The sequence below is a fragment of the Rhipicephalus sanguineus genome, unplaced genomic scaffold (genome assembly GCF_013339695.2).
Source record: "Rhipicephalus sanguineus isolate Rsan-2018 unplaced genomic scaffold, BIME_Rsan_1.4 Seq1216, whole genome shotgun sequence".
Classification (NCBI taxonomy): Eukaryota; Metazoa; Arthropoda; class Arachnida; order Ixodida; family Ixodidae; genus Rhipicephalus; species Rhipicephalus sanguineus.
In genome coordinates, this window is record NW_023614504.1 from 1 (window position 1) to 26,361 (window position 26,361).

The following is a 26,361-nucleotide window of genomic DNA, read 5'->3' on the forward strand; positions in this document are numbered from 1 at the left end:
TCAAGTCCTCGATTCGTTGGACTACCGCGAAAGTTGCGTAGTAAACAAACCAATGAATTGTAAACGCTGGAAAACAAGACGCGCGTCAAGAAATAAACACAAATAATTAACAATTCCAAAAGACAAGCTAAACTACTCGTTCTCTAGTATTTTTTCCAAGCAAGCCGCTCTAGCCGGCGAGCCCCCGATCAAGCGGTCGTGCCGAAGAAAAAAAAAGAAAATAGAAACCTAAACCGGCTTCACAGAGGACAACCGGCATGAGGCGTACGTCCACTCCACGTCATCCGTCGGTGGTGGCCTCGTCTATGGCGGCTGCCGGTAGCCGGCTGTGTAGTGCCTCGCCTGGTGCCTCTCCACCGCGGCGTGCGTACACCTGGCGAAAGTGCAAGTGCGCGCAAGATGGAAGAGGAGAAGGGGGAGGAAGAGGCGAGACAGACTCACGAGTGAGAGTGGCTTTCGTGCGCCCCCCCACGGAGGGGGAGGGGAGTTGTTCGATGCCGAGGGGGGCTCCGCGGTGCCTTGGGGGAGCCCCTTTCCTCTCTCACGCAGCGCTGTTTACCAATTCTCCCCCTGGAGACCGGTATATAAGAGCGCGGCTGGTCCCTGAGGAGACATCCACACCGAGCTCAGCCTCAGGAGAACTCACATTACAACCAAATCCTTATTGCAGTGCGCGACACTCTTCAATTCTAAGTCAATATGAGGACCTTCGCCCTTTTCGCTGCGGTTTTCGCCTTCGGTAAGTGTTTTTTTCTTTGTTTTTCGCCCCCTCTCAATAATTACAGACCTATAATTAAATTACTAATTTGGTGAATAGCGATAATCAGACCATTAAGCTTAACTAATGATCAAGTGGTTGACTTGGTATACATTTCTAATACTCCAGTTGGGGACTTAGACGTGGGTCTATTGAGTTGCCACTCATTCAAGAGGGAACAAATGTAACTCTAAGGTTTCTACGGGGCATAGCATTCTAAAGCAGATACTTGATAGGGAAATTATTTGACAACTGATGGGGTACAGTCCGTGCAGCCAGAGATATGCGCGAGGATACCGCGTTGGTGCCCAACATCAAAATCAGATATCGAGACTTGGATTATTTTCACCCTCGCAAAAGTCACGAGTGCGGCAATATATCGACACTGAAACGAGCAATTGAGAGCAAGGACAGAATATTTCCAGCAACGGTTTCCCAGCGGGTTCTTTTCGGCACTTGCGTTTTCTAGCTACAGGTGGCCTGCCTTGCAATCTCATGTCTGTAGCTTCGGTGTGTGAGCTTTTCGTGTTCGTACCATCGCAGCGCAAAACGAGCTTTATTCATTTCCTTATGTCGAGCACGAATCGGCAGCGTGATCAGTGTGGGACGCATGGTCACCGATAGTTGCGAGATCGTGCGAAAGAAATGCCCCAAGAAAACTGGTTAACACTAAACGCGGTGAAACAAACGGTATAGCGAGAGAGACTCGGGTGTTTTATTTTGCACGACGGTACAAAACCAGGCCGCACTTTTGCTTTCTTAGTCCCGGGATATCTTCCTCGCTTCCTAATTGTGATCTTCCCAGTGATAGGGCGAACAGAATGAGAATAAATGACTTTAGATGTCAAGTGATAGTCGAAGCTAAAGGATGAGCAAGGGGCGAATGGTAGACGATATCTGAAATAAACAAAGAAGAGGCGGTGGGAAGGAGGACCGCCTGCCTTTGAGAGAGCTTATTTTATTCCTTTTATCGCCCGTCTGCCGCTTTTCTTGCGACCAGAAGGAGTGCGCTGCATCTCGAGTCGGGCACGTTGCTTGCAGGAGCGGCAGGCACCAGCCGGTGTCCCAGTAACCCCAAAGCGGTCCTCGCGAGAGGAGATCGCACCCCCCCCTCCTTTACCTCTACCGGGCGCTTCTAAAAAACCCCTTCGTTTTTGCCTCTGCTTTCCTTCGTCTTCGCAGCAGTAGCGCTCCAGTGAAGGGAGAAATAGATGCTCGCGAAAGTAAGAGGAACCTCGACACGGCATCTGGCTCTCTCTGCACGCCGTCTTCTCCGCCTCCCTGGACCCGTGTCAGAAAGAAGAAAGCGAAAACGAGAAAATGTAAACAAAATCTAGCAACGTTTTCACCGCTGCTTTTCTCGGGTTAACCCGTTGGTGCTGCGCCTTGGAGATCGTGGGATGATTGTGCGCTCGAATCCTTTGCTTGCCTTCTGGCAATGGATCACATGCTCGTCGTCAAGGCACCTCTGTGATGGTCTCACGGTTAAGAGAGAAAATTTGGTCGCCCTGACAGAGTCCTGTGACATTATCTTTTTTGCTGCTATCTAGTGCAAGAACGAATGAGCGCACACTTGGCGAAACCGCCATCATCTCCAGAGATTTCTTGCAGGACGTGACAGCGTCAGACAACAAGTAGCCAGAGAAAAGACGTCCATCACATGACGATTTTGTCACTTGGCAATACGAGCGCGTCAATCATCCGTCGCGCTATCCAGATCTTGGTTAGCGGACGAAACATTGTAGGCAGAAGAAACGAACGTATATCAAGCAAGTCTGATTCGGTAGAGTGGACGCTGTATTATCATCCGAGTACTGATTATGTTGGGTACTAAATGGGAGACATGCGAAGGGAACGGTGATAACAACGCACTCGCCGCTCCTGCTCCGCTCGACGGTCACTAACCCGCCGGCGTTTCTTGCGTATACCCACTCGATCAAACAGTATTGCAGAACCACGCGCTCTAGAACACGCAGACAGTAGGGGAAAAACAAGCAGCAACGGGTCCTTTCACTGCGCGCGCTGTGACCTGACAATGAGCCATTTCGCGCACCACGCAGATGCAGATAGCGCGCTCGCAGCACTGCCGATGAAGTCAACCCGCGGAACGCGATACAGAGCGTCTCGTCGATGTGAAAGAGAAAGGCCGCGAAGCAGCCATCAGGCTGCCATGCCTGCTCGCGCCGTTTCCAAAACACCTTGAACTCAAGCTAACGGGACACGGTAGAGTGGACGTGACTGTACTACTGATACGAGCGCGTTAGTTGCTGCGCAATGTTGCAAGAACGGCGCGCCGCTGCAGCTCCTTTCGCAATGGAAGGTTCCAGCCTCTTCGTATGGAGCGAGGACAGGTATCGCATGGATAGCGTAGCAGCAGGAGTAGTAGCTCCTTCCTTTACATCCCGTGGAGTGAGACGACGACGTGATATAGATGGAGATCGCATGAGCTCTGCGTCTGCATAGAGTCCGAGGTCTTTTTCTGTCTGTCAAAAAAGACAGTGGCAAACTTTGACAGGCGCCCAGGCTGTCTTGTCCCCAATGTTTGCTTTAGTTAGCGTGTCAGCGAGCTGATTACAGGTGTTTAAGAATGGTCGTCCAACTTTCGGAATTTCCCACATTGCTTAGCAGGCAAGAGCACAAGTTCCATGCCAAAGCCAGCGAGGCTCCGCGTTGGACTAACTTTTTTTTTTCCTTATACCATTGAGAAATTTCTTTCACCCTCCGCACACCCCATTTATTCTCACACGATGACAGGTGACCGTAAGAGAACGGCGAATGCCATGAATCCAGCGTTAGATCCGTGCGTTTTCTTGGGTTTTCAGGGGGTTGCAGCTGACGCTGCTTGTAACTTACACCGCGGTATGCATTTCGTTTTCGGACGACCGGTTCTACCTCGCGCGGCTGTCGGCTGCAATTGCGCAAAAATGCGCGACACGCGCTCCTTATCGCGAAGGACACGCCCTCCCGTATCGGATCGAACGCGAGGGGTCTCTTCGAAGGCAGCGCGCGTCGCAAGCGGCGCCAGCGCGGGGACATGTCGCGGCGCGTGCGCCAGCAGATGCCGAGCGGGCTGGCTGCCCACATGGCGCCTTTTTTTCTCTATGTAGGCCGCCACACCGCTGCGTATTTTTAGATAAAGGTCAGACTTCGGCAGAGAGGAAAAAACTTGAGCACACCAGCCAGCATGCAATAGCAGCAGCGCGCCGTACACGCTTGCCACGCGCCCGGGTGTGTGTGCGTGCGTACGTGCGATCGCAACCCGAACGCACGGCGCGAACAGACAGCAGGGCTTGCCGACGCCCCGACAGATAATCCCGCCTGTAGCGGGACACACCACTGTTCTTTGAAGGTCGTGCCGAAAAAAAAAAAAAAAGTCGCTGCCGCTTCCCTCAGAACAGCGTACGCTTCGCGAGCGGGCCGTCCCGCCCGCCCCCTTCCAACGAGGTAGAAATTAAAGGACTATTAGACGCGCCTAGGCCCAGGCAAGCGCCCAGCGCGCCCGTAGAAGGGAAAAGACTGATCGCGTGAAGCCCACGAACACGGCGACGACACTATCGTAGGACCACCTGACAGGGACAAAACTGCTGAGCCGGTAGAAGACCACGCGTGCGCCGTCGCGTTCTAAAGAACACGCGGAGATGAGATGAGATGAGGAAGGATATATTGGGCGGCAATGAAGAACACGGGCACGTCTTGAGCCAAAGATGAAGGGCGCTTTCTTTTTGCGTTGTTTCTTTAAAGCAGGAGATGTCAGCTTACTGAGGAAGAGGATGTGAGACCGGATAACTGCTGAGTATGGATGCTTATTTGTGTCAATGAACAATCCTCTGTGGTTAGAACTATAGTCCCAAAATACCTTGTCTAATTTTTTAACGATGGCATTCTGCAACATTCCACTGTTTCATAGCCGTCCCTCATGAGTAGCTTGAAGGTGTGAGAAATACATACGCCGTTAAGAGATGTGGATACGCGAGCAGGAGGAGGGATGGAAGGTTTCCCCGGAACTAATTTGCCGGTACCATATTGCTGCACTCATAAAGAGTACATTTAGCGCAAAGAAACCAAGTGCAAATCATGAATCAATTCGCACGAGAGGGCAGGCTAGCTGCTTTATCGACCTCTCGTATTTCACACCCGATTACTTTCATGCAGGTAAACCTCTCTTAAAGCCTACAAAATGCCTTGGTACAGAGTTTCCCCTTGCTGTTTTCGTTGGCTATTTTGTACCAACAAGCCCACTTTTTCGTCGACGATGCCCTTGTACGCCAGCAGTGCTTTTGAACCTCGGCATCTTGTTTCTGTCGTGCAGCCGCCTACCAGGTGAACGGTGAGGCATGCAACTGCCACCTGCGCGAGCTGGATCTCTGCGCGGCGACGCTGCTGCTCTTCAACCAGAACCCATCCGGAGTGGCCACCACCGATGCTGAAGTCGACAAGCAGTGCGGCTTCCTCAAGGAGTCCCAGGACTGCTTCAGGAACTTCACCACTCGCTGCGCCACTCCCCTGCAGAGGGAACTGATCGGCTTCGTCGCTGAGGGATCCCAGGAGCTCTTCAAGCAGTTCTGTACCAAGGGAACAGAAGTCAGGACCAGTGAGTATACAAGCTTAATTTAATCCTAAGCGAACGGAGATCCGCTAACAGCTTCCGTCGATGCTGGTCACCATGATGTCATCTCCGGATGACCATACATCCGCCTACAAATCACCGGTGCGGTGTACTAGCACTTGTTAGAATTAAATGCCAAGATTTCCTAAGAATCTAGTACTGCAAGGGCGCAATATGACAGATGCGATGCTCCCATTAGTATAAACTTGACGGCAATATTCCCAACACGACAATAGACCGATCTATCATCGCCACTCTACTAGATGACGAAGGTCACCGGTTATCAATGTTCATATTAAATGCTTGAACTATCCTCGAAGCTACCTTACGGCCAGTTTTTATCCGCAAGGGTCGTTTCTTCGTCATATTTACGCGCTGCTCACTTTTCCTTGTCATTAAACGGAGAAGAAGCAAAACGATCGAGTAGTTCTTTCTGCGCAGGGAAGCAAAAGTTTGTACTCGCGACCGGCGGCCGTGCAAGACTCGCCACGCTTCCTTGTTGTTGACTTGGCTCATTGTTGATATTTTTCGCGAAGGAGCCCTTTCCACGTGGTCAAAGAAGTTACCAGTGCGTGAAGTAACATGGCGGCAGCCATCCGGTAAGATCGGTCGAGTAGGCACACAAGTGTTTTCAGCGAGAAACTGCGCTTACAAAAGAAGAGAAATGTCGCGCTATATCAAGGCAGCATCGCTTGCTCCGTACAGAAGTCTTAGGTGTCTAACATCGTTCTAAGCAGTGACAGCAAGAATAACCTTTGCTCTGCCGTAAATGAATAATTAACGAGTACCAAACGATAATGTCGATTTGAATGCTGACCACGATGGGATGAATGGAGGGATTGATTCAAAACTTTATTGAAAGTCTTGAGGTGCGTGACTAAGCGCGCAGTGGGCCGCTGCCACGTTGGGACAGTCAGGTCAAGCCCGATCGCCGCATGTGGTTAATGACTTCCTTTCCTTTCTACAGACTACCTGAAGCACGCTCCTTGCCTTGGCCAGACCCTGCCCGACCAGAAGAAGTGCCTTACCGACATCCAGGCTGGTCTCGAGAAGGTGTCCACAGTTGCTTTCAACGACCGTGTCCCCGCTGCCTGCTGGTACGTTACCGGTCCTTACTTGCACGTAGTTTTAGAAGTACAGCCTCGATATGGCATACTGACGTGATCGCAAGTGCTGTAATTTGACGTAGACGCTCATGAAGAGCGAGGTTTAAAGGAAGGGCCTCAAGGAACTGCAATTTGCTTTTTGGAAAAGGCTGATTATGCAATACTCTTGTCACTACTGCCAATGTTGCATTGTAAAGCCATCAATCGTTTATGGCAGCTTCCAGAAATCAGCCGACATTTAGCTTTCTCCGCTATAACGTTCTCCGTTCACACATTGGTGATGCATCGAGAAGGTAGAAATGAAAATGAAATCTCGCACATCACATCTTGCTCGGATCATAGTTGCCGGAATCACACTCAGTTGTCGCAAATGACGCCGCGCAAATGCCGCGTGTACTGCCAACTTCACCTCATTCATTCGTATTGTTTGTTTCCGCAGCATGTACAACCGCTACCAGGGCTGCACCCGCAAGGCCGTCGCCAGCAAGTGCGGTGAGGAGGCTATCGAGTTCGGTGAGATCCTCGTCAAGATGGCCGCCTCCGACCTTCCCAACGTTGTGTGCACCTCCTACGGCGAGAGCAACCCCAGGTGCAACTCCCTGCTGCCACCCCCAGGCACCAAGCCTTCCGGCAAGCCCACCTCTGTGCTCCCGTCTCTTCTCCGCCTACCTGGGCAACTAGATGGACTGCTGGCAGCAGTGCTGCTCGGCCCTTCTGAAGCCTCCCCTAAGATCGGTGCTCGCGCCCCTACTTCTTCCTCCTACTCCTCCGAAGCGACCACCGAAGCCTAACGGACTCTCACGGCGGTTGTGCTTTGTTTAAATTTCTTTTACGCTCTGCCCACTTCTCGAAGCCTACTCGGACGGCCGGTGCGGAACCTGCAGGACTGCCGGCCGGCCTGTCTCGAAAGCATCTCTGGACCGCGCTTTTCTCCCCCCTCTGTCGCGCTCACCCCGTCTTTTCGTACGAGGAAAAAAAAAAAGCAGGACAGATACACGCAGAAAAAGAAACACATGGACACTCTCACGCTTGTCAGCGAAATTAGGGCGCTTCAGAAGAAGTGTTCCTGTACAATGGCATTTAGTTATATTATTAGCGACTGGGAGTAGATGACCCTAGCGCAAAAGAACAAAAAATACACAAAAAACGACTGTAAAAAAGACACATAAGAACGTGGTTGAATAGCAAGTCTTTTTTTTTCCTTTGTTTTTTTGCGACTTGTCTTGCCAACTACGTGATCTCAAAAGAGAGAGTGAAAAAAAAAGCAGATAGGTGTTGACGTCACGCAGTCCTTAAGAGTACGAAGCAAAACAGAAGTGCAAGAGCTCGAGACGCAGTCTTCAAGCGCATGGCCTCTTCGTCATGGTGAACAGTGTGTGCCTTGTTCAAAGGCTCGATTCGCGGGCCTACTCTGTAGGGTTTTTGCGTGAATAAAATTCCTAATGTTATTACTGTTTTCCAAGCCTGGCTGTCATTGTCCGTGTTCGTCAACCCCTTTGTGGGAACTGCAGGTTGATAGAGCTTCGCTCTCCTTGCATAGTTCGCTCAGTTGATCAAAGCTGCCCACAGCAGCTTCTATCGCTGAAAACTTCGAGCTCTTCAAGCAGTTTTCTTTTCCTTTTGTCGCAAGTGCCCCTTGCACTGCTAATCAAACTAGCAACGGTTGAAATCCGCGAGCTCCGCTGGCGGCGCCTAGATATAGGCCTTTAATGAAACAACCTGACATCAATGGCTCTGACATCAATGACTGTTAGCACCTATAGTCAGATGATGATGATGCATGGCGTGAATATCAGACAGGCCAGTTAATCTTCTGGCTGGATTTAATGTAATTGCCATGGAATGCGACCTGCTTCTTGACTAGGTTGCCATATCGGTGTCTCAAAATCAAGGGTATGCTCATAATTGTAGACCATTAAACACTGCGCACTACTGAATTCTCTACAGCTTGTAGTTCACATAATGTATCAAGAGAGAGAGAGATAAGATTCTTTAATGAAATGCCCGGAGAGGTTAGCCTGGTTTGTCGCCTGGCTTGCTACTCCAGGTGTCGGGTGATTTTGGTATATACAATGATCACTATACACCATATACACACAAAGTACATACAGTCACAATCACACATATATACATAAGAAGAGTCCTTCACAGGCTCTGGTTAAGCTGAGTGTTTCTCAAAAATTCGGCAGATCCACGTACCGTGGGAGTCGATGTTATGCGAAGCATGCGGTGGGTAGGGGACTGTGGCGTAACTTTTTTACTGAGCGACACGTTACAAAATGACGCTAAAGATTTGTATAATTTTATACGCACACATATATGTTGAAGAGCCGCATATGTGTTACATAACCAGTTCTTTACGGTTGGGTATGCAACGTGGGTATTACCAACACCAGAAGCGGTAAGCTGTTATGTAGTGCTTATACGTATCCCGAGAACGCACGCACGTTTCACGAACCCGTGTACATGTGTGTAAGAAGTTCTTCACAGCTCTTGAAGAAGGGCGTAATCAGTGAGCACAAGCAGCTGGTCATGACATGTTATAGGATCCGGTCGCGACCCTGGTGACATGGGGTCCATGTGTAGTGAAGTATGTGGTATAGTAGAGCTGTTGGAATTCGTTGATGCCTCGTCATTTCGTCGACAAATTGTCTGTCGACAGAGCCGGCGACATGTCGGAACCTGAAGCCACCCGTCGTGTTGGTGAGGATAGGCCGTCGAGGGCTGGTAGGCCTGGATAGTGCTACGTAGACCAAACATCAGTGGATGGTGTTTTTCGTATTCGTAACTACTGGACGTGTTGGCCTACGTAGCCCTAGTCTAAAGCGGATGTCAATCAATCGGTATCAGCCTCGGTCAGCATGAGCATCGCCAGCTTCGTAAGAAATGAAGAGGACACTGCGCCGTTCTGGTGGACAAAGTACACTTTACGGTGCGGTGATGTGGATATCATATGTAACTTTCGTAATGTATTCCTCCGGGGTCGAGCAATGCTTCAAACATAGCTTGCTGAATCATAGGAATACAACGTAATCTTTATTAGACTGCTATACAAGCGGACCCAACACTCGAAATACAGACGTTAATCTGATATGACGCCTGTATCGTAAGAGTACATATCGTAGGAGTATCATGTAGGTTTTATGGCTTTCCTGTAAAATTAGATAGCCAGCACCACAACCACAATTGACGTTGCACCGATATTACGCCTGCGTAGGCTGTTTTTTCCAACCAGTGTATAGACCTGGAGTGGCTCTGTGGTAGAGTACCTGATTGCCACGCAGAATGCTTAGGTTCGATTCCTGCTGGGATCCCTAATTTTCATTCTTTCCATTCGTTAAGTCAACGCTGCCGATGTTGGTTTCCCTTAACGCTTTAGCATTTAAGTAATCAATGTCTGTTCTCGCCGTTCCTGGGTAGATATAAACTGTCAATCACCTGTGGCGCATAACCGTACACCGCAGCCCATGGTAAACGGGTTTGTGCCACACGTGGTCTAGTGGAAAGGGTTTGACGACGTACGCGACAGGATTTTAACGTTATTCATGTCATGGACCCGGCACTCATATTCGTCAAGTCCTCTTACCCTCCCATGCAAATTTTGGTCTACACAAGTTAAGGAGGCGATCATGAGAGCACCCAGACGTAGGCGGCTAGATAGATAGATAGATAGATAGATAGATAGATAGATAGATAGATAGATAGATAGATAGATAGATACGTAGATAGAAACGCTCAAAGTGCCAGAGGTTCGCTAAGAAATGCTTCGCATTTAAAACACCAACAGCGCTTTTGTGCTGCGCATCGCACAACTGCTGTCTTGCCACGGGCCGAGAAGGTGCCGCAGCTCCAAGCTCGAGCCGCGTTGCAAATGAAGTGCCTTCTTCAGAATCTGTCGTTCTGCGTCGTAATGGGAACAGTCGCAGAGTACGTGGTTTAGGTCTCCCGAGTGTTACATGTGGTGCACGTGGGTGAGTCCGACTGCCTGATCTTGTGCTTGAAGTATTTCGTGTAGGCAACGTCGAGTCTCAGCCGATGAATGCAAGTTTCATCTTGTCTGGGTTAATCCCTGTGGCATATGAAAGCTACACGTCGGGTCTATTCTGTGCAGCGGTCCGTACTGGTTGTTGGCATCGCTCCATATTGTTCTCTGCAGATTACGCGCGAACGCAGACACCAGAATCGCTGCGTCTTTTCTTGAAAAAGGAATTTCAATTCCTCAGATGCTGTGTCATGCGCAGCTCTGGCAGCGGAGTCAGCTCGAACATTCCCTTCGATGCCGCAGTGAGCGGGCAGCCACTGCAGTACTACATCGTGGTGTAGTTCATGAGCATTATTGCCTAGGCGCCTGATGTCTAGGACTAGTTGGTCTTGCGTACGTGGAGATTTCAGGGACTGCAGTGCGGCTCGTGAGTCGGAGAATATCACCGAAGAGTCGAGTCTTTGATCTTTAATAATGCAAGCGCCCTCCGCAATGCAGCCAGCTCAGTGGCAGCGGCGGATGTACGGTGGCTGAGAGCGGCTGTGATGGTGACATTCGCCGACGGTATCCACACGCCTATAGCAGATGATCCATCTGTGACAGACCCATCTGTATAAACGTGATGACGGGTTCTATAGTTGGTGTTGATGTGTTCTAGAGCGAAGTATTTCAGCGCTGGCCCAGGTGTGTTTCTCTTGCTCTTGAAGCCCGCACTGTCGTGACTATCGTCCAGGAAGGAAGCGCCATGGAGGGCCCCGTCAATCATCATCAGCCTGTCTACGCCCACTGCAGGGCAAAGGCCTCTCCCATGTTCCGCCATTCAATCCGGTCTTGTGCTTGCTGCTGCCACGTTATACCTGCAAACTTCTTAATCTCATCTACCCACCTAATTTTCTGTCTCCCCCGCCCGCGTTTGCCATCTCTTGGAATCCAGTCAGTTACCCTTAATGACCGTAGGTTATCCTGCCGACGTGCTACGTGCCCGGGCCCATATCCATTTCTTCTTCTTGATTTCAACTATGATGTCCTTAACCCCCGTTTGTTCGCTGACCCACTCTGCTCTCTTCCTGTCTCTTAAGGTTACACCTATCATTTTCCTTTCCATCGCTCGCTGCGTCGTCCTCAATTTAAGTTGAACCCTCTTTGTAAGTCTCCAGGTTTCTGCTCCGTAGGTAAGTACCGGTAAGATGCAGCTGTTATATACCTTCCTCTTGAGGGATAGTGGTAGATTACCATTCATGATTTGATAATGCTTGGCGAATGAGCCCCAACCCATCCTTATTCTTCTAGTTATTTCACTCTCCTGGTTCGGCCCGTCAATATCGACGGCTTTTCATACGTCGGGGGGAGTAGCATTTGCACCTCAGAAATGCTTACTGAAGCAAGTGGCTGACCTTGTACCCTTGCCGCAAAACGCAGACAGACTCGGAGGAACTCTTGCTTCATTAGCAGGGCAGCCGAAAGACGTTTGCTTTCTGTCAAGGTCCCTACTGTCGATGTATTTTTCGGTAAACCTAGGCACACCCTCAAGGCTTTGGCTTGCATGCTCGTGAGCACCTGAATATTTGATTTGGTGAGGCCCTGTAGTGCAGGAAGACTGTACCGCAGGAGACCTTCACATAAGGCTGTATACATTCGCAGTAGTGCACTCACGGAGCAGCCTCAGCTTTACTGAAATCATGCGGAAGATGTTCGCGTATGATGCGAGCCTCTCTTTTAGTGATCGAATGTGAGGAACCACGTCATGGATCTATCGAAGATCACTCCCAAGAATTTGTGACTTGACACGTATCGGATCTGAGAGCCCGCAATCTTTAACTTGTAGTGCGACATATCCCGTTTGGTAAAGGCAATGGCGGCACACTTGTCGGGTGACATGGATAATCCACGTGTTCGTAAAAAAGTCTCAATGGATTTAATGGCCTTCTGCAGTCTTCCGCGTAGTACTCGACGGTTGCGGCCACTGCTCCATATGCAGATGTCATCTGCATATAAGCATACTCAACCGATGCAGGGACACATTTTTCCAGACCAATGAGCGAAATATTAAATAAAGTCGGGCTTAATACACCACCCTGAGGGACCCCACGAGGCACTGTATGAAAAGTGGTGTCGCCGTCTTTCGTAGTCATGTACACCGACCGGTCAGTGAGATAGTCAGAAATCCATCTGTACATACAGCCACTGACTCCTGCAGACCTCAGAGTGTGTAAGATCGCCTCGTGTGTCACGTTATCAAATGCGCCCTGATGTCGAGGAACACAGCAATGGTAATGTTATGTGCAAGTTTGTTAAGCCTAATGCAGTTAGCAAGACTGATGACGTTATCTATGCTATTGCGGCCCTTTCTGAATCCCGACATCTGTGGGGGATAGGCGTTAGCTCTCACCAGAACCCAATCCAGACGCATCAGCACCATCTTCTCCATGATCTTCCCCACACAGCTGAGAAGAGCTATCGGACGATATAGGAGTTTATATCTGTTGGAGTCTTGCCAGGTTTGAGGACAGGGATGATTCGAGCCCGTTTCCAACTAGGTTCGAGCGGCCCCTCTTCCAGCTGCATTGAAGATAGCAAGAAGGTGCATCTTCGCCTTGTCACCCAGGTGCGACAGCTCAGCATAGCTGATGGAGTCAGGTCCAGGAGATGATGTTTTGTTTACTGAAGCCAGGGCGCCGAGCAGTTCCTGGAACGAGAACGGCTCGTCCGTCACACTAGTGTCTACTGTCACAGCAGCAGAGACATTCTGTGCCAATCGTGGTATGGTTGCGATCGCCGTTGCTGTAGTTATCTTGTAGCAAAAAGCCTCCGCCATGTCCAACTCACTGACGTTGCGGGATAGTGCAACAGAACTAAAAGGATGCAGTTGTGTCGGCGGGATCCTCAAGCTTCGCGCTATATTCCATATTCTAGACAGAGGTTTCTGGGATCAAGCTTGGAGCAGAAAGTGCGCCACTGTCGCCTGTCCAGCTTGTCTAGATGACGTTGAATGCGTTTCTGCGTTCGCCTGGCTTCGCGAATGTCGTCTATAGATAGTGTTCTACGAGCACGCCTGTCAGATCTGCGGCGTATTGCTCGAAGTCTCTCGTACTCAATGTCAGCCGTTTTGGCTTGAGATGCTTAGTGCTACTGTGCTTTGTTTGACTATAGCATCCACAAATTCGTCGTAGGTCATCTCAGATGAGTATGAATCTTCGAGAGTCGCGCTGTGCACTTCCCAGTCAGTGCAGCGAAGAATCTTGCCTTTTATATGCTGCAGTGGGCAGCCCAAGAGATGTACGTTGGCACGTGGTCGCTGCCGTGACTTTCAATATCTGGGAACCAGGTTGCCGCCCGCGTGAGGCAAGAGGAAATCATGGTGACATCTAGCGCACTGGATCGATCTCCCTGGTAGAAGGTTGGCCGACCGTCGTTGAGAACTACCAGGTCATTTTTGTGAGCTACTTCGAGAAGACGCCGACCTCGTGCAGATGATCTTCTGCCTCCCCAGGCTGGGTGATGCGCGTTGAAATCCCCTGTTAAAATGTGCGGTCCAGGTGTCGCATCTAGTACTTCTTGCAGTCTGTCCACGTCAAATCTTGCTCGAGGAGGTATATATGCCGCAATCACCGTAAATGTCAAATTGTTATACTTTACTGTCGCTGCCACATATTCGTTTGACGTGTCAACTGGCAGGTAATGAGCATAAAAGTCAGATCGTTGCGGACCGCCAACATGACCCTATTGGTATCCACTCCAGTCGACGAAAAAATGAGAGTGTATCCAGAAAGGCGAATGCTAGTGCGCACTCGGGATTCCGAAATTGCGATTACCGGGAAGCGGTGCTTGTGTACAAATTGCCTGAAGTCCGAGTGACGACAGCGGAGGCTGCGGCGTTCCATTGAAATATGGTGGCGTTGTTTCGGATGTTGTTCAAGCTGAGTTGTTGCGTTGCTAGCGCCATTTTTCCAGAATAGGCAAAATAAGGTCCAGCAGTGTCAAGATGGCTTTTGCGACCGGAGAAGACATGGGTGCAGGAAGCTGCGAGCAGCGTCGACAAGAGCAGATAACAATGAGAATGTGGTTTCGTTGCCTTGCCGAGTGCTGCGCTCTCGCGGTCCACTCCATGGATATGAGGACCGTGGTCTTGTCGGCGGACCAGCTGTGCTCTGCTGAACTCCAACAGTCGGAACATTAATCGGAGCTACAGCTGCAGTTGTAGTCAAGTCGATGATTGTGCGTTGGGCGAGGTGCAGAGATGGGAATTCATCCGTGCGTCAATTCGTGGTGTCGTTTCAAATGCTTTTTCCGATGCACCTGTGTAGTTCACAGGCGTCTTTTCATCCCTATCCCTGCTGGAAGCGTTCCGTGCTTGCACACGACCGCCTTTGCAGAAGAGTATCCAACATTGTTATTCTTCTTGTAGTTGTGTATTTCCTTCTCTTTGCGAATACACGACAACGAGGTGACGTAGACTCATGCTTTTTCTTGCAGTTTGGGCACTGTGGTTCTTCAGTTCCGCAGGAGGATCGCTCGTGGTTACCTCCGCAGCGCGAGCACCGCGCTTGCAGCCGACAGGTACCAGCCACGTGTCCAAAACGTTGACACTTGGAGCATTGTCTCGGTGACTCAATGTACTTGTACACGCGATAACGTGTGTATCCCAATATAACATGCTCTGGAGCACTTTCTGTGGCAAACACAATGCGCATTTTCCGACGCTCCAAGTCGCCGTACTGACTTGACAGGAGCCCTTTGAAGGAGTGCCGAGAAAATGTCCTGTTGATCAAGGTCCGTAGGTACTCCCTTGATGACGCCGACTCCACAGTTGTTGGGCCGCGGCTCGTAAGCCTGAAGCGCGATTTCCCCAATATTTTTTATTTTCAGAAGACGGAGACTTCTGCACTACGTGTGTCCACAGCGAGAAGATTTAAACGTTCATTAGGTCGCACTTGTAGCACGCCATCTGGTACTACCGCTTCAAAGGCTGCTTTCAATGTGAGTGGGTTGAAGCGCGTTATGATTTGCTCAGGATTTTGTGGCTTGAATATAACAGTGAGGTTTGGTTTCGGCATATTTTCAACAGCCTGAACTATGGCATGCGATATCTCTCTCGTCATCCACGACATCGCTTAGGGGTGCAGTACTACACTTCCTTTTATCTGAGTCATCAGAGGTTACGGCGTCCATGTAGTAATAGTGGCAAGATCGGACCATGTCCGAAAAATCGTCCTGACCTTCAGGTAGCCCGGCGTCAAGGCAGGAGATGTTCTTTCTCGAGCACCTTGGGCGGTGGAAGTGAGAAGTTCTCGGCAGATGACTTCGAGCTGTGCCGAAGTTGCGCCAGCTGCATTCCAGAGGCAGAGCTGTTCCGAGGCTCGTTGCCGGCATGCATCTCTTCAGAAGTTGATTGGCGGATTTCAGGAGCTTTGACAGGGTGCGGCCCCGAAGGCACCGCACCCGCTGCCGGAAGCATACCTGATGCCCCGAAGTTCAGCGTGTAGTGATGAAGTGACTTTGGGCAGATATATCGAAAGTTGAAAGGTTAAGGGGATGACATCAATAAGGCGAAAGAGGACGGGACAGGAGGGAATCATGTCTTCTAGTCTATTCGCTTTGATGCCCTCCTTAACGCAACAGTAAATTGCAAATTATGACCTGTGACTTTGTCGAGTGACGAGAAGCCTGATGAGACTTGTGCGTACGTGTTCGATCTTCTTGTACACTTGGGGGTTGCTGCTTTCAGCGAGTATATACTTGGTTGGAAAAACAACCGCTCCAACAAAGAGCATGCTTCCGGACTGTTGAGAAACTACGGGGTCCGTGAAGCTTTGTGGAACATTTGATCGGTACACGCCGCAGTTACGATACCCCTAGGACATACTGTAACGGAATATCGTACCCAGCAACCTCCACCGATATGATACGGGGTTGTTTGAGTATATGCAATATGTATTTACAGAGAAGAATTGTTAAAAGAGTCAAGATGGCTGACCACCACACTCGGGTGCCAGTCAGCCTCATTAGCTCTCCGTCTTCCTTCACTTCATCTCCGTAACAATTCGCAATGCCCACGAACTATAGGTGGCGCGCCGTGCTTTTCAACATGGCGCCAGGAGGAGGGTCAACCCGTTTGTTAGCATAGGAACAGATAGGACGTGCGGACGTACGGACCATGCCACTTTCACCGGATGAAGTCATGAGCTGCGCCTGAAATGGATATGAGACTAAATACTTTCCCAAACCATGGAAAGTGCTAAGTACTCGCCACCGAATTATTTGCTGCGCAGTGAAAGGTTATGTTTCAGCTCCGTTACCGTGCATAACGATGCGTTGCGAAATCCTGGGCGTGCTACATAAACCCGTATGAACTAGAATTGACGTATGAGCTGAACGGCACTCCGAGGTAGTACGTACCGAGCCTGCCTGACGGATTTGCCGCAGTAGTAGGGCCGCCAGCGAGTAGCGCCATCGTGCTCTGCGCGTGATGATGTCTTGCAAACATAAGTGTTCTGTGATAATACCCCTTTCGTCATTACTTGCGCAGGTCGGAAACGAGGTAGTTACTGTCTTCAAACGGAACACAAGCGTTAACATGCCATTCAGTAGCGCTTGTGTCACAGCCATGCTGAGACTGTAGCCGTGTGCAATTGACTTCACTCGCATGTTGCAGGCTCGATCAGCACAATCGAAATATGAATATTGAAAAGAATGCACACGTGTCCTTTTCGCAACGTCGAAGAAGTTAGCCGAGAGGCGTGGATTGTGGCCGTGACTGCACGATCCATCGCTCTAACCATTCGCTTCGCTGGTCGAGCTCGAGCGTGTTGGCGGCATGCGGCGCTCCATAATATCCACAATAATTATGATACATGCAATGCACAAGAGGAACTATGCTTTTTTTCGATCTCGCTCAAGGATATTATACAATAAATACAATCAAACTGACTTACGAGTTACGAGCGTGAAAGAACATTAACGCACGAGGGACGTGGAGTGCAACTCGCTCGTCGTGAGTTAGCAACTGGTGGTTCATCGTCGCTATCACTCTCGGTGCTTTCACAGTCTTCTACGTCCAGTGAAAAATCCTCGTCGTCAAGATGGTTTCTTTCAATCACTGCTGAAAGCAATCTGAAGAATTTCCTCCGCCGAACGACTTCGACCACTCCGCGTCACCACGTTTACAATTAGAGAGACGTCTGGGCGCGGAGAACGTTCGCTCTCAGACCGTCAACAAGCAAATCGCTTGCAGTGTGCTGCCACCTATCAACAATCGTACAAAAACAAGCGGCGCAGCGGTGGCTATGAAACCCAAACACCGGCGAAGGACGGCGTGGATGGAAAGCGTTCGCTGCACGAAAGGCGTCGAGCAGACGCGTCCTCGAATGATTGAAACGTCGCTCGCACGATTCGTAACAGCGCTTTGCTGACAAAGGATAGAGGCCCTATTTTAATGTATCGCCAACTTGAGATCGCTCAGTTATACATGAGCACATCGCGAGCCCGCGCGACCTCCCTCCCGCGTACAGTGTTTGGGACTCATGCAGTACAAGAAACATTGACCAGTTATATGCAAGTAAAACAGGGTGAGCTTCAACTGAATATGTCGGACGATAACATTTAACTTACCTACGTGGCTACAGAAAGCCTCGTGAAGCTGATAGTATGTGTACACTGTGGGCTAGCATTGAAAGCGCGAGTTGCGACGTATTTTCACGAAAACTTCGCGTCTCGCAAGAACGAATCAGATTTCTCGTGTCACGGAGGGCCCGGTTTGTTCACTGATGCAGGCTACATGCAAAGTCGTAGTGTTTCCTTTCTTGCCAACGCGTTAACACTGAGGCTACAGCAGCCGAACAAGGGAGCGACTGCATAGTGCCGCCATTTTGTCGTCTACTAACCCTCCTCGAGAGGACGCTCCTGAATTCCGCTCGGTGGCGCGACAGTCTATGGGCATTGCGAATACGTACGCCTATCTTCAAGTCGTTCATATTGGAAATCCCGTAGACAGCCCATTGTTCCAACATTAAGTGCATCTGACCCCCTCCCCCCCCCCGTATGGTCCACCCAAAACAAAACAAACTTCGTAATAGATGGAAACATGAAGCGATGACATTCTTCTCATAACGAGCCCGGTGGAGTCATCTCCAAGCTGTCCACCGGGGTCGTTGTGGTAAGGACGTCATTGCTTTATATTGCATCCATTGCGAAGTTTGTTTTCTTTCGGGCTGGCTTTTACAAACGAACACATATCTTAACCCGTGTCTTTACACACGATCTATCCCGATACTAATACCGACAGTTCTTGTCCCTCATGCAGAGAAATATCCACGTTAGAACATACACTCTGGCGGTGTGTCCGGTCACACTCTACAGTCGATAACAACTCGGCCAAGTGGCCCATTCTGGCCGACCAACTCTGGGCTGTGCAGCAGGCCACGATGCGGCCCACGATGCGGCTGAGAGGCTTGGCCTTTCGGTGCTTACGTGGGAGTGGCCCGCTGCGTGTTGAGACGCGCTCTGTGGGACCTCAATAATGTTACCATACCATACTATACAACGACCCCGCTTTCCGGGGGTGAAGGTGGTTAGTAAGCAGTTCTTGGAATGCAAAATGAGGGATCCTCGGCCACCATTAAAGTAGTCGAGGCTCATGAGAACACGCGAGCCAAACATTATAGCGCAGCACGCGACTTGCAATTTACAATTAATTCTCAAAGTACTCCAGAAATCGTTCCCTCTTCTTTCTACAAATGATGTCATATACCCAAACTGTAGGCCATTGGCTGATTTGAGCATCGTGTGCTGCATAGTTACCGCGACCGCCGCAAGAGGCCGCCACGTACCCCCACGCTCGCTCGAGATCGCACTGAAAGCAAGGTGCACGTTAGGAGAAAAAAAAAAGGGGGGGGCTCAAGGTCATGACGCGCGCGTGACGTAACTTCTTTCCCCCGTTCTATCCCTCCCTGCTTAAAGGCCAACTCCGGCGATTTTTTGGCCATGTCAAAGTAATGGTGCTTTTATGTTCCTGAGACGCTCCTGTTACGGGCCCGATAGCAGAAATACTCGGCAAATTGGAGAATAATTTTAAATAAGCAAAAAAGCGCAACACCGAAACCGAAACCCAACCGAGTGTACCGTCTACGTATGACGTAGACGTTGTTACGAACGAACCGGAAGTCGTGCAAGGCATGCCGGTCACGCCGGCGCGGAGTATGAAAACTGTGACAGCCGGGACGACCAGCGAAGCGCCGGCCAAACCAACGCTGTCTGTCGCCTTGTGCACAGCAGACGCTCGCTGTAGCGGCCTAAGCGCCGAAGTTAGCGGTGCCCTCGGCTGCGTCACTTCCGTTGCCTTGCCAACACTGACGTCACAGACGCAGTGTTGCCAATAATTGTGGGAAGCCAGGAGGGCGTTTGCAGACAATCTTTAAAATTCATTTGCAAACAATCTGCGCATGTCTCAAGCCTGTAATTTGGCATAAATGACGGAAACGTGCAAAGGAACGTACCCAGCGAATTTCACTGAGATCCATCGACCTCGAAAAATCGCCGGAGTTGGCCTTTAACGTCCAGCGCTCTCGTCGGGACGAGAGAAGAGAGAAAGCGTCCGACAAATCTTTGTAACTTCACTCGCGGTTGATCGATTTTAAAATTTCTTGCGGTAGTCGATTCGTGAGGAAATAAACTCCTTTAATAAAGCCATTCGGTTGTTACATAGAAAAGTTTTGCAGGGCCCCTTTAAAAAAATGATGGGGCAGGTCCAACTGAGTAAAGATATGAAGTTGACTTGGCGCCCCCATTCGATTTACTAGTATTTCCCCTGGACAGTAGTTGTACATACGACCACTCGAAACATTTTTCTGGACATTTTTTGAGCAGACATAACTTTCTTGTCCCTCGTCTTCGATGCCCATGAAGTATCCAGCAAGTTAGTAATAAAAATGAGTTATCGTATAGATATAGATGGCTTGCATTGACGTCACTAAAAGCGCCGTGTTGGAGCACCAGTATGGGGGGACGATGTTTGCGATGTCGCATTAATGTTATCAAAACATCACATGCAGGTTATTTCATTATTCACGCACAGAGACGTTCCTGTCGCGTCGTTTTCACATAGACGCAACCTGTTTGTCATCAAAGCCGCCATCGTGGAGTCCCAGTTCCTTTCAGAAGCTGCGTCAATGACGTCACGTGCAAGTCATCTATATTTTCGTCTTGCTAATTCCCGTCTAGCGTCGTGGCCTATCAGCAAGAAAATGAATAAATCATATAAGATAACAGGCAGGAGCCACATTACGGCATCCTACAGGTGCAGAAGTGCATCGCTTCCTTGGATTAACCGTCACTTACGACGCGTGTACTGACAATTTACAAGCAATAATCGCGACATCACCGTGCTCCAGTTTTGTGCCAATGTCACCAAAATCGGCGCACAAAGATGGTACGGATGTGGGGGCTGTTCGTACCATCCGTAGATGGTACGGATGTGGGGGCTGTTCTCCTGTCATCCGTCAAGACTGAACTTTACCCCCACGTCTCCATTTCCCCTTCTGCGACATTGTCCCAATAGCAACCACTGGCGCCCGGGCTGGCGTTCGGCTTCTCACGTATTGTCTACACGCGGTACCATTTCCCTTCCTTCCTCCTCGTCATCTTCCCTCCAGGCCTTGCCTTACACCCGCCAATGTGGGCATCGCCTTGGACCCCCTTGAGCGACGCGACTTCATTCCTGGCACGTGTTCGGGCTCGAAATCGCCAACGACCTCTGGGCATGCACCAACTGCACGACAGTTTCCTCGCATAGACTTCCTCGCACAGTTTCCTTGCAGTTCCTGCTTAATTTTGTTTGGTTGACGTCAACCAATGAGCTGATTCAGTATGCTCAGGTGAACAAAGTTACCGGCTTACTTGAACACAGGAACGAAAGGGGAATTGTTTGAGAGGCTGGTTTCTTCGTTATACACGACCAAATGAATCCAATAGGCAATTCAGCCAAGGAAAGCATGGGGGATATTATTTGTTGTTTTTAACTGTGGTGTAATGATTATAACTTAAATTGAAATGAATTAAAGTGGACTTAAAAACACCCTTTCCGTAGGTGGGGCCCAAGGTCTTTGAAATAAGCATCCGATGATCTGGGCCTTGCCTCGTACACTTTGTTGGGTATTTGTGTGCGTGGAGTATTAGCAAGCGGACGCGTAATTCGAAGGTTGTGGGATCTGGCCTCACCAAAGGTAAGGTGATGGTGATGATGATGATGATGATGATGCAAACTTTATTGGGGTCCAGAGAAGACGCAGGGGAGACCCCGCGCCACCCGGCTAGTCCCACGTAGGGACCGCCAAGCCGAGCTTGGCGGCCCGTTCGCGGGCACTCTTGACGGCCAGGGTTTGGTCATGGAGTTCTGGGCTGCGCAAGAGCGCTGCCCACCTGTCCTCGCTAAAGGCGGAGCCGATGGCTTCACATTCCCATAACACATGGTTCAATGTTGCTAATTGTCCACAGGCAGGGCAGTCCGCAATGGCATATCGTTCAGGGTATATTGCATGAAGAACCGCGGGGTTAGGATACGCACGGGCTTGTAATAGTCTAAGGGTAACTGCCCTCGCCCTTTGTGTCACAAAGGTAAGATTGTTTTTTTCTTTCACTTTGTGTCTAGTACTACCAGCAGGCATGTAAGCGCAGTAATGTGATAACTCAGAAAACCACCTAGGCTTATGCTGTACGAGCACCGTGTCGTCAAAAACAACGGACTTAAATGACCAGGAAGCAGAAACACTATAGGTGATTGCTGTTACTGTAGCCTTTTCGAGGTGATGATCGTTGGGCTCTTAGGGATTTGTATCGTTAAAAAAATGCTATAATTACGTGCAAAACCACGACGAGTGGCACTAATTTTGATAACCAGAGCGTTTTTTAACGTGCAACTAAATTGAGAGCACGGGCGTTTTTGTAAACCATGACCTTTGAAATTGCGGCTGCCACAGCTAGAAATCGGACCCGCGGCCTCTTGACCGAGAGCGCAATGCCATAAGCACTAAGCCATCACGGCGGATTGCGTATTGCGCCAGCCTCTATATTGTTTCTGCGCTTTCAATATGACGACACCACTAACAAGCTTCTCTCGATTATTTTTATCGTGCTTATACATCACCGTTGGACGCTCGCCATTTCCGGGACTTTCTTTTTCTTTTTTCAGAGGAGGTTCTGTTCATTATAGCTCTCCAGGGAGGGTGGGAGGGGGGGGGGGGGGGACGTAGGAGTTTAAGCCACGAGCCACCCACTTGGCAAGAAGTAGGGTGTCAAGCTACTAAGCTCGAGCTTAGACGCGGTTTTGATTCTCGGCCACGCTGGCCGCATTTTGATAGATGCGAGTAGCAGAGCTTGCATATTACAAGTCCCAAGACTTATTGCTGAAAGCGGGCACAGTCACCCCTGGATGATACATTTTGACTCCGAAGGTGCCCTGGAAATGATAAATCAATTTTATTTTCATATAGACTATAATATGGTATATTAAATTCTGTAGACAATGGCCATCGATCGCTTCTCTGGGAAGCAACGAGATCTTTTTATAAGGCGAAAGGCTTAGATGTCTCATCCAACGCGAAAATTGACCGTCAACGTCTCCGTCACCACGAGTTATGCAAAAAAAAAAGCATGATCACGTGATGACATCACCATATGACGTCATCATGACGGTACAAGTCGCCGAAATTAGAGACATCATAATGACGTCATCACGACGCTGTTATGACGTCACATAACGTGACGACACATGATGGCGCCATCACATGACAGCGTCGCTTGGTCAAAGGTGAGCCGATCGCGGAGGCAGTGCGAAACCAGATGAGGTGCAGAAAGCTTGCAACGCCTCCGACCCTGGAGACAATGCAAAACCACGTTAGGTGCAGAAAGCTTTCGGAGGGGGGCGGGGGAGGATCAATAAATCAACTGAGAAGAAAAAGAAGATGGCTTTCGCCTTTCAGGCGAATGCACAATTTGCTTGTGAGATTTTAAATGGCTACCGAACCACGTTGGAGTGTTAGGAAATTAGATTCTAGGCAAATTAGCCACTGCAGCGCACACAAAGAGTATACCTTGATACCAGTGACCATTATACTCAGAATGCAAGAATGTTCTTTCCACCCTGCACCCCAAATTGTGCAAGAAAGCATTGTTTGATGACAATAGAAGGTCTTCACTCTCGTATAAAGTAGATCCGTTTGTACGGTTTACACCGAATTAAAGGTCGGCCGTATGTTTGACAAACTCCTGCATCGTCTACGCTTAGGTGCAGCATATACACCTCTCATTTCCTGTGCCGCATCAGAAAAAGAATGTTCCCACAGTGCAACCACTGTGATAATCCCGATGTGTCAGTGGAGCATGTCATTGCAGAATGCCCGCAATACAATGAACAGTGCGCTCAACTGAGCGAACAGTTAAACAGATAGACGACCTCTCATAATGAACAATGTGCTTGAACCCTGACCACACGGTATCCTGACAATCAAAGACGTGCGGTTAGCGCTCTTCATGATTTTTTTAATGGACACACGTTCATCAACTGTTCGTAAATGACTTTCACTGCTTCTCTTCATCCAATAGTGTTGTTAATGAACATATCTCATGGTCATTTGATACGTAAGTGCATGAAAACTGTCTTTACGGACTCAATCCGCGGTAACCTGTGCGTCCTACCTGTAATTATTGGACCATATATAGGTAGAGATCGTATGTGTACACAGAACTGCTGATTATTATTTTTTAACGGCAAATCTGTTTAAGGCCGCCGTATAATTTGTGCGGCCTATCCTGTGTGGCCTATCAGGTATGCGCCACAGGAAATGGGCAAATCCCACTACTCACCACTGGTCCACTAAAAACGAAGAAGACAACAGTTAGTCCAACAAACGGGCATGTACCACAGAAATTTTTGCGGCCTCTCAGAAAACTATCATCATCATAAATGAGTACGTGCCACAGAGGTTGGGTAATTGTCCCACTACTCGCCACTAATCCATGAAAAAAGAAAAAGGCAAGCAACAGTTAGCGCAACACGAGGGAACGGGAAAGGCAACGGCGGCTGCGAGAAGACTCCGAAATGATGGAAGGCTTCGCCAACGACGACATGCCGGTAGATCTATGAGAGCTGCGAACGTTTGGTTTCAGCGCGAGTTTCTGTCTCTGGAGTTTGGACATCTGTGTCTTGTCTGTAACTGTCTGTGGTTTAACTCGAACCTCTCTGCGCTGAGAATCAACATAGAAACAACCTAGCATCACCTAGCTAAAGCCTAGCAATGACCGATAAGCAACCTAGAAAGAACCCTCAAGCAATCAGATTAGTCTTCAGAATCGTCCAGTTTGGCTGTGTAGAGACTTGCGCAGCTTAGTGCAAGCTTCGCCAATCTTTTTTTTTTTTTAAACTAAGCTTGTATTGACTGACCTGTGAAGCAGGTTATGCGGCAAAGCCCTTTGTGTGCCCCCTCTCCTCTTTTGAGGAGAGGGAGGAAATGCCACGGACTTCTAAAGTTGTAATAAGAATTCTAAAGTTGTATCCGACTATATGGAATTCATGTTTGGTGGGCACGTAGTGCCCAAGTGTAGGGCTACGCAGCACACGTGTAATAGTTAGTCAACATTAATTATGAGTCTGATTACATATGGTTCAAAGCCCATAGTTTAACTTCCAATAGAGTTAGGACATTGCGGTGTTGGCACCTGTCCAACAGATCGTCCATCCCTTCACTTAAACAATTGCAACATTTCAATAGAGGGTTAGGGAAGGGATGATGTCACTCTGTAGTGTGCGACGCGCCTCTCTCTGGTGCGACGCACCATGAGCGTGGCATGTAAATCATGCCGTACATGAGATTCATTTCATGATTTTCATCTCACCACATTTCATTTATGTTCGTCAGAGTCGTGTCACGCCGTACCAATTTCGGCATGCATCAAGCTAGCGAAACGGCCGCGAGAGCACCAAGACCAGTTTACGACATCCATGTCATCATTTTCACGTTAACACCTGTCATTTATGTTTGTCATAAACTCATGACACATCACAAAAATTTAGGAGTATATCCAGTAAACGAAACGGCCACGAGAGCGCAAAGTCGCACATAGATAGATAGATAGATAGATAGATAGATAGATAGATAGATAGATAGATAGAATAGATAGATAGATAGATAGATAGATAGATAGATAGATAGATAGATAGATAGATAGATAGATGTATCTTAGATACTCTTTGAGTATCTTGTATCTGTATCGTGATACGTCTCGCAAGACGTGTATCAGTATCTGTATTTCCGATACATTGAAGAATGCACTGTGTATCTTAAGATACAAGATACTGCGATCACACCACCTCTGGGCGAAACAATAAACGTTGACTGAACTCCGCTCGCTTCTCAAGCTAGTACTGTTGCCACTGTCACGAAAATAAAACTAAGGCAGTGAAATATTAATTTATCTTCACGCCAGAGTTTTCCAGCGAGGATAGGTGAAGAGTTCTGTACGTCCCTATTGATGGAGCAGAGTCACGTGGTGGCGATCGCGTCATCTCAAAAGAGAAGCGCGTGAACGTCGATGCCTGGCCGACATTTTCTTTCCTAGTTTTTTTGTATTTTTTTAGTTGTGTCAATGCGATTGCACTTCGCATTTAGCCCTTCCTGTGCCGCGTACTCCAATGCGTGCGGCGTCTTTCGCACACATCCTGATGCCTCCGCACCATCGTGCGTATTGACGTTCTTGTAGTAGATGGCAACCCGCTAGCTGGTCGGCAAGCAGAGCAGCGACTTCCATCAATTACAAAAGCGACAAACGAAACCGCTATCAGCGAAGTGTATAAAGAACTATCATGTTAAGCAGCTACTCGTATCATGTTAAGACGCTGTAAAGAAACGCCAGTAAGTTGTCT

The 26,361-nt window shown here is 49.1% G+C and overlaps 1 protein-coding gene across 1 annotated transcript; it reads left to right on the forward strand.

Moving 5' to 3' along the window:
* The first annotated feature begins 583 nt into the window (after positions 1 to 583).
* LOC119376470 (uncharacterized) lies at positions 584 to 7,931 on the forward strand. Its single transcript, XM_049411423.1, has 4 exons — positions 584 to 739; positions 5,067 to 5,348; positions 6,331 to 6,460; positions 6,909 to 7,931. The coding sequence occupies exons 1-4, from the start codon at positions 700 to 702 to the stop codon at positions 7,258 to 7,260; spliced, it is 804 nt and encodes a 267-aa protein (XP_049267380.1). The 5' UTR covers positions 584 to 699; the 3' UTR covers positions 7,261 to 7,931.
* The last annotated feature ends 18,430 nt before the right edge of the window (positions 7,932 to 26,361 follow it).

Coding starts and splice junctions, on each gene's coding strand:
- LOC119376470 (XM_049411423.1), top strand. CDS start 700: ATGAGGACCTTCGCCCTTTTCGCTGCGGTTTTCGCCTTCG. Junction 5,349..6,330: donor GGGAACAGAAGTCAGGACCA/GTGAGTATACAA, acceptor TCCTTTCTACAG/ACTACCTGAAGCACGCTCCT. Junction 6,461..6,908: donor CGTGTCCCCGCTGCCTGCTG/GTACGTTACCGG, acceptor TTGTTTCCGCAG/CATGTACAACCGCTACCAGG.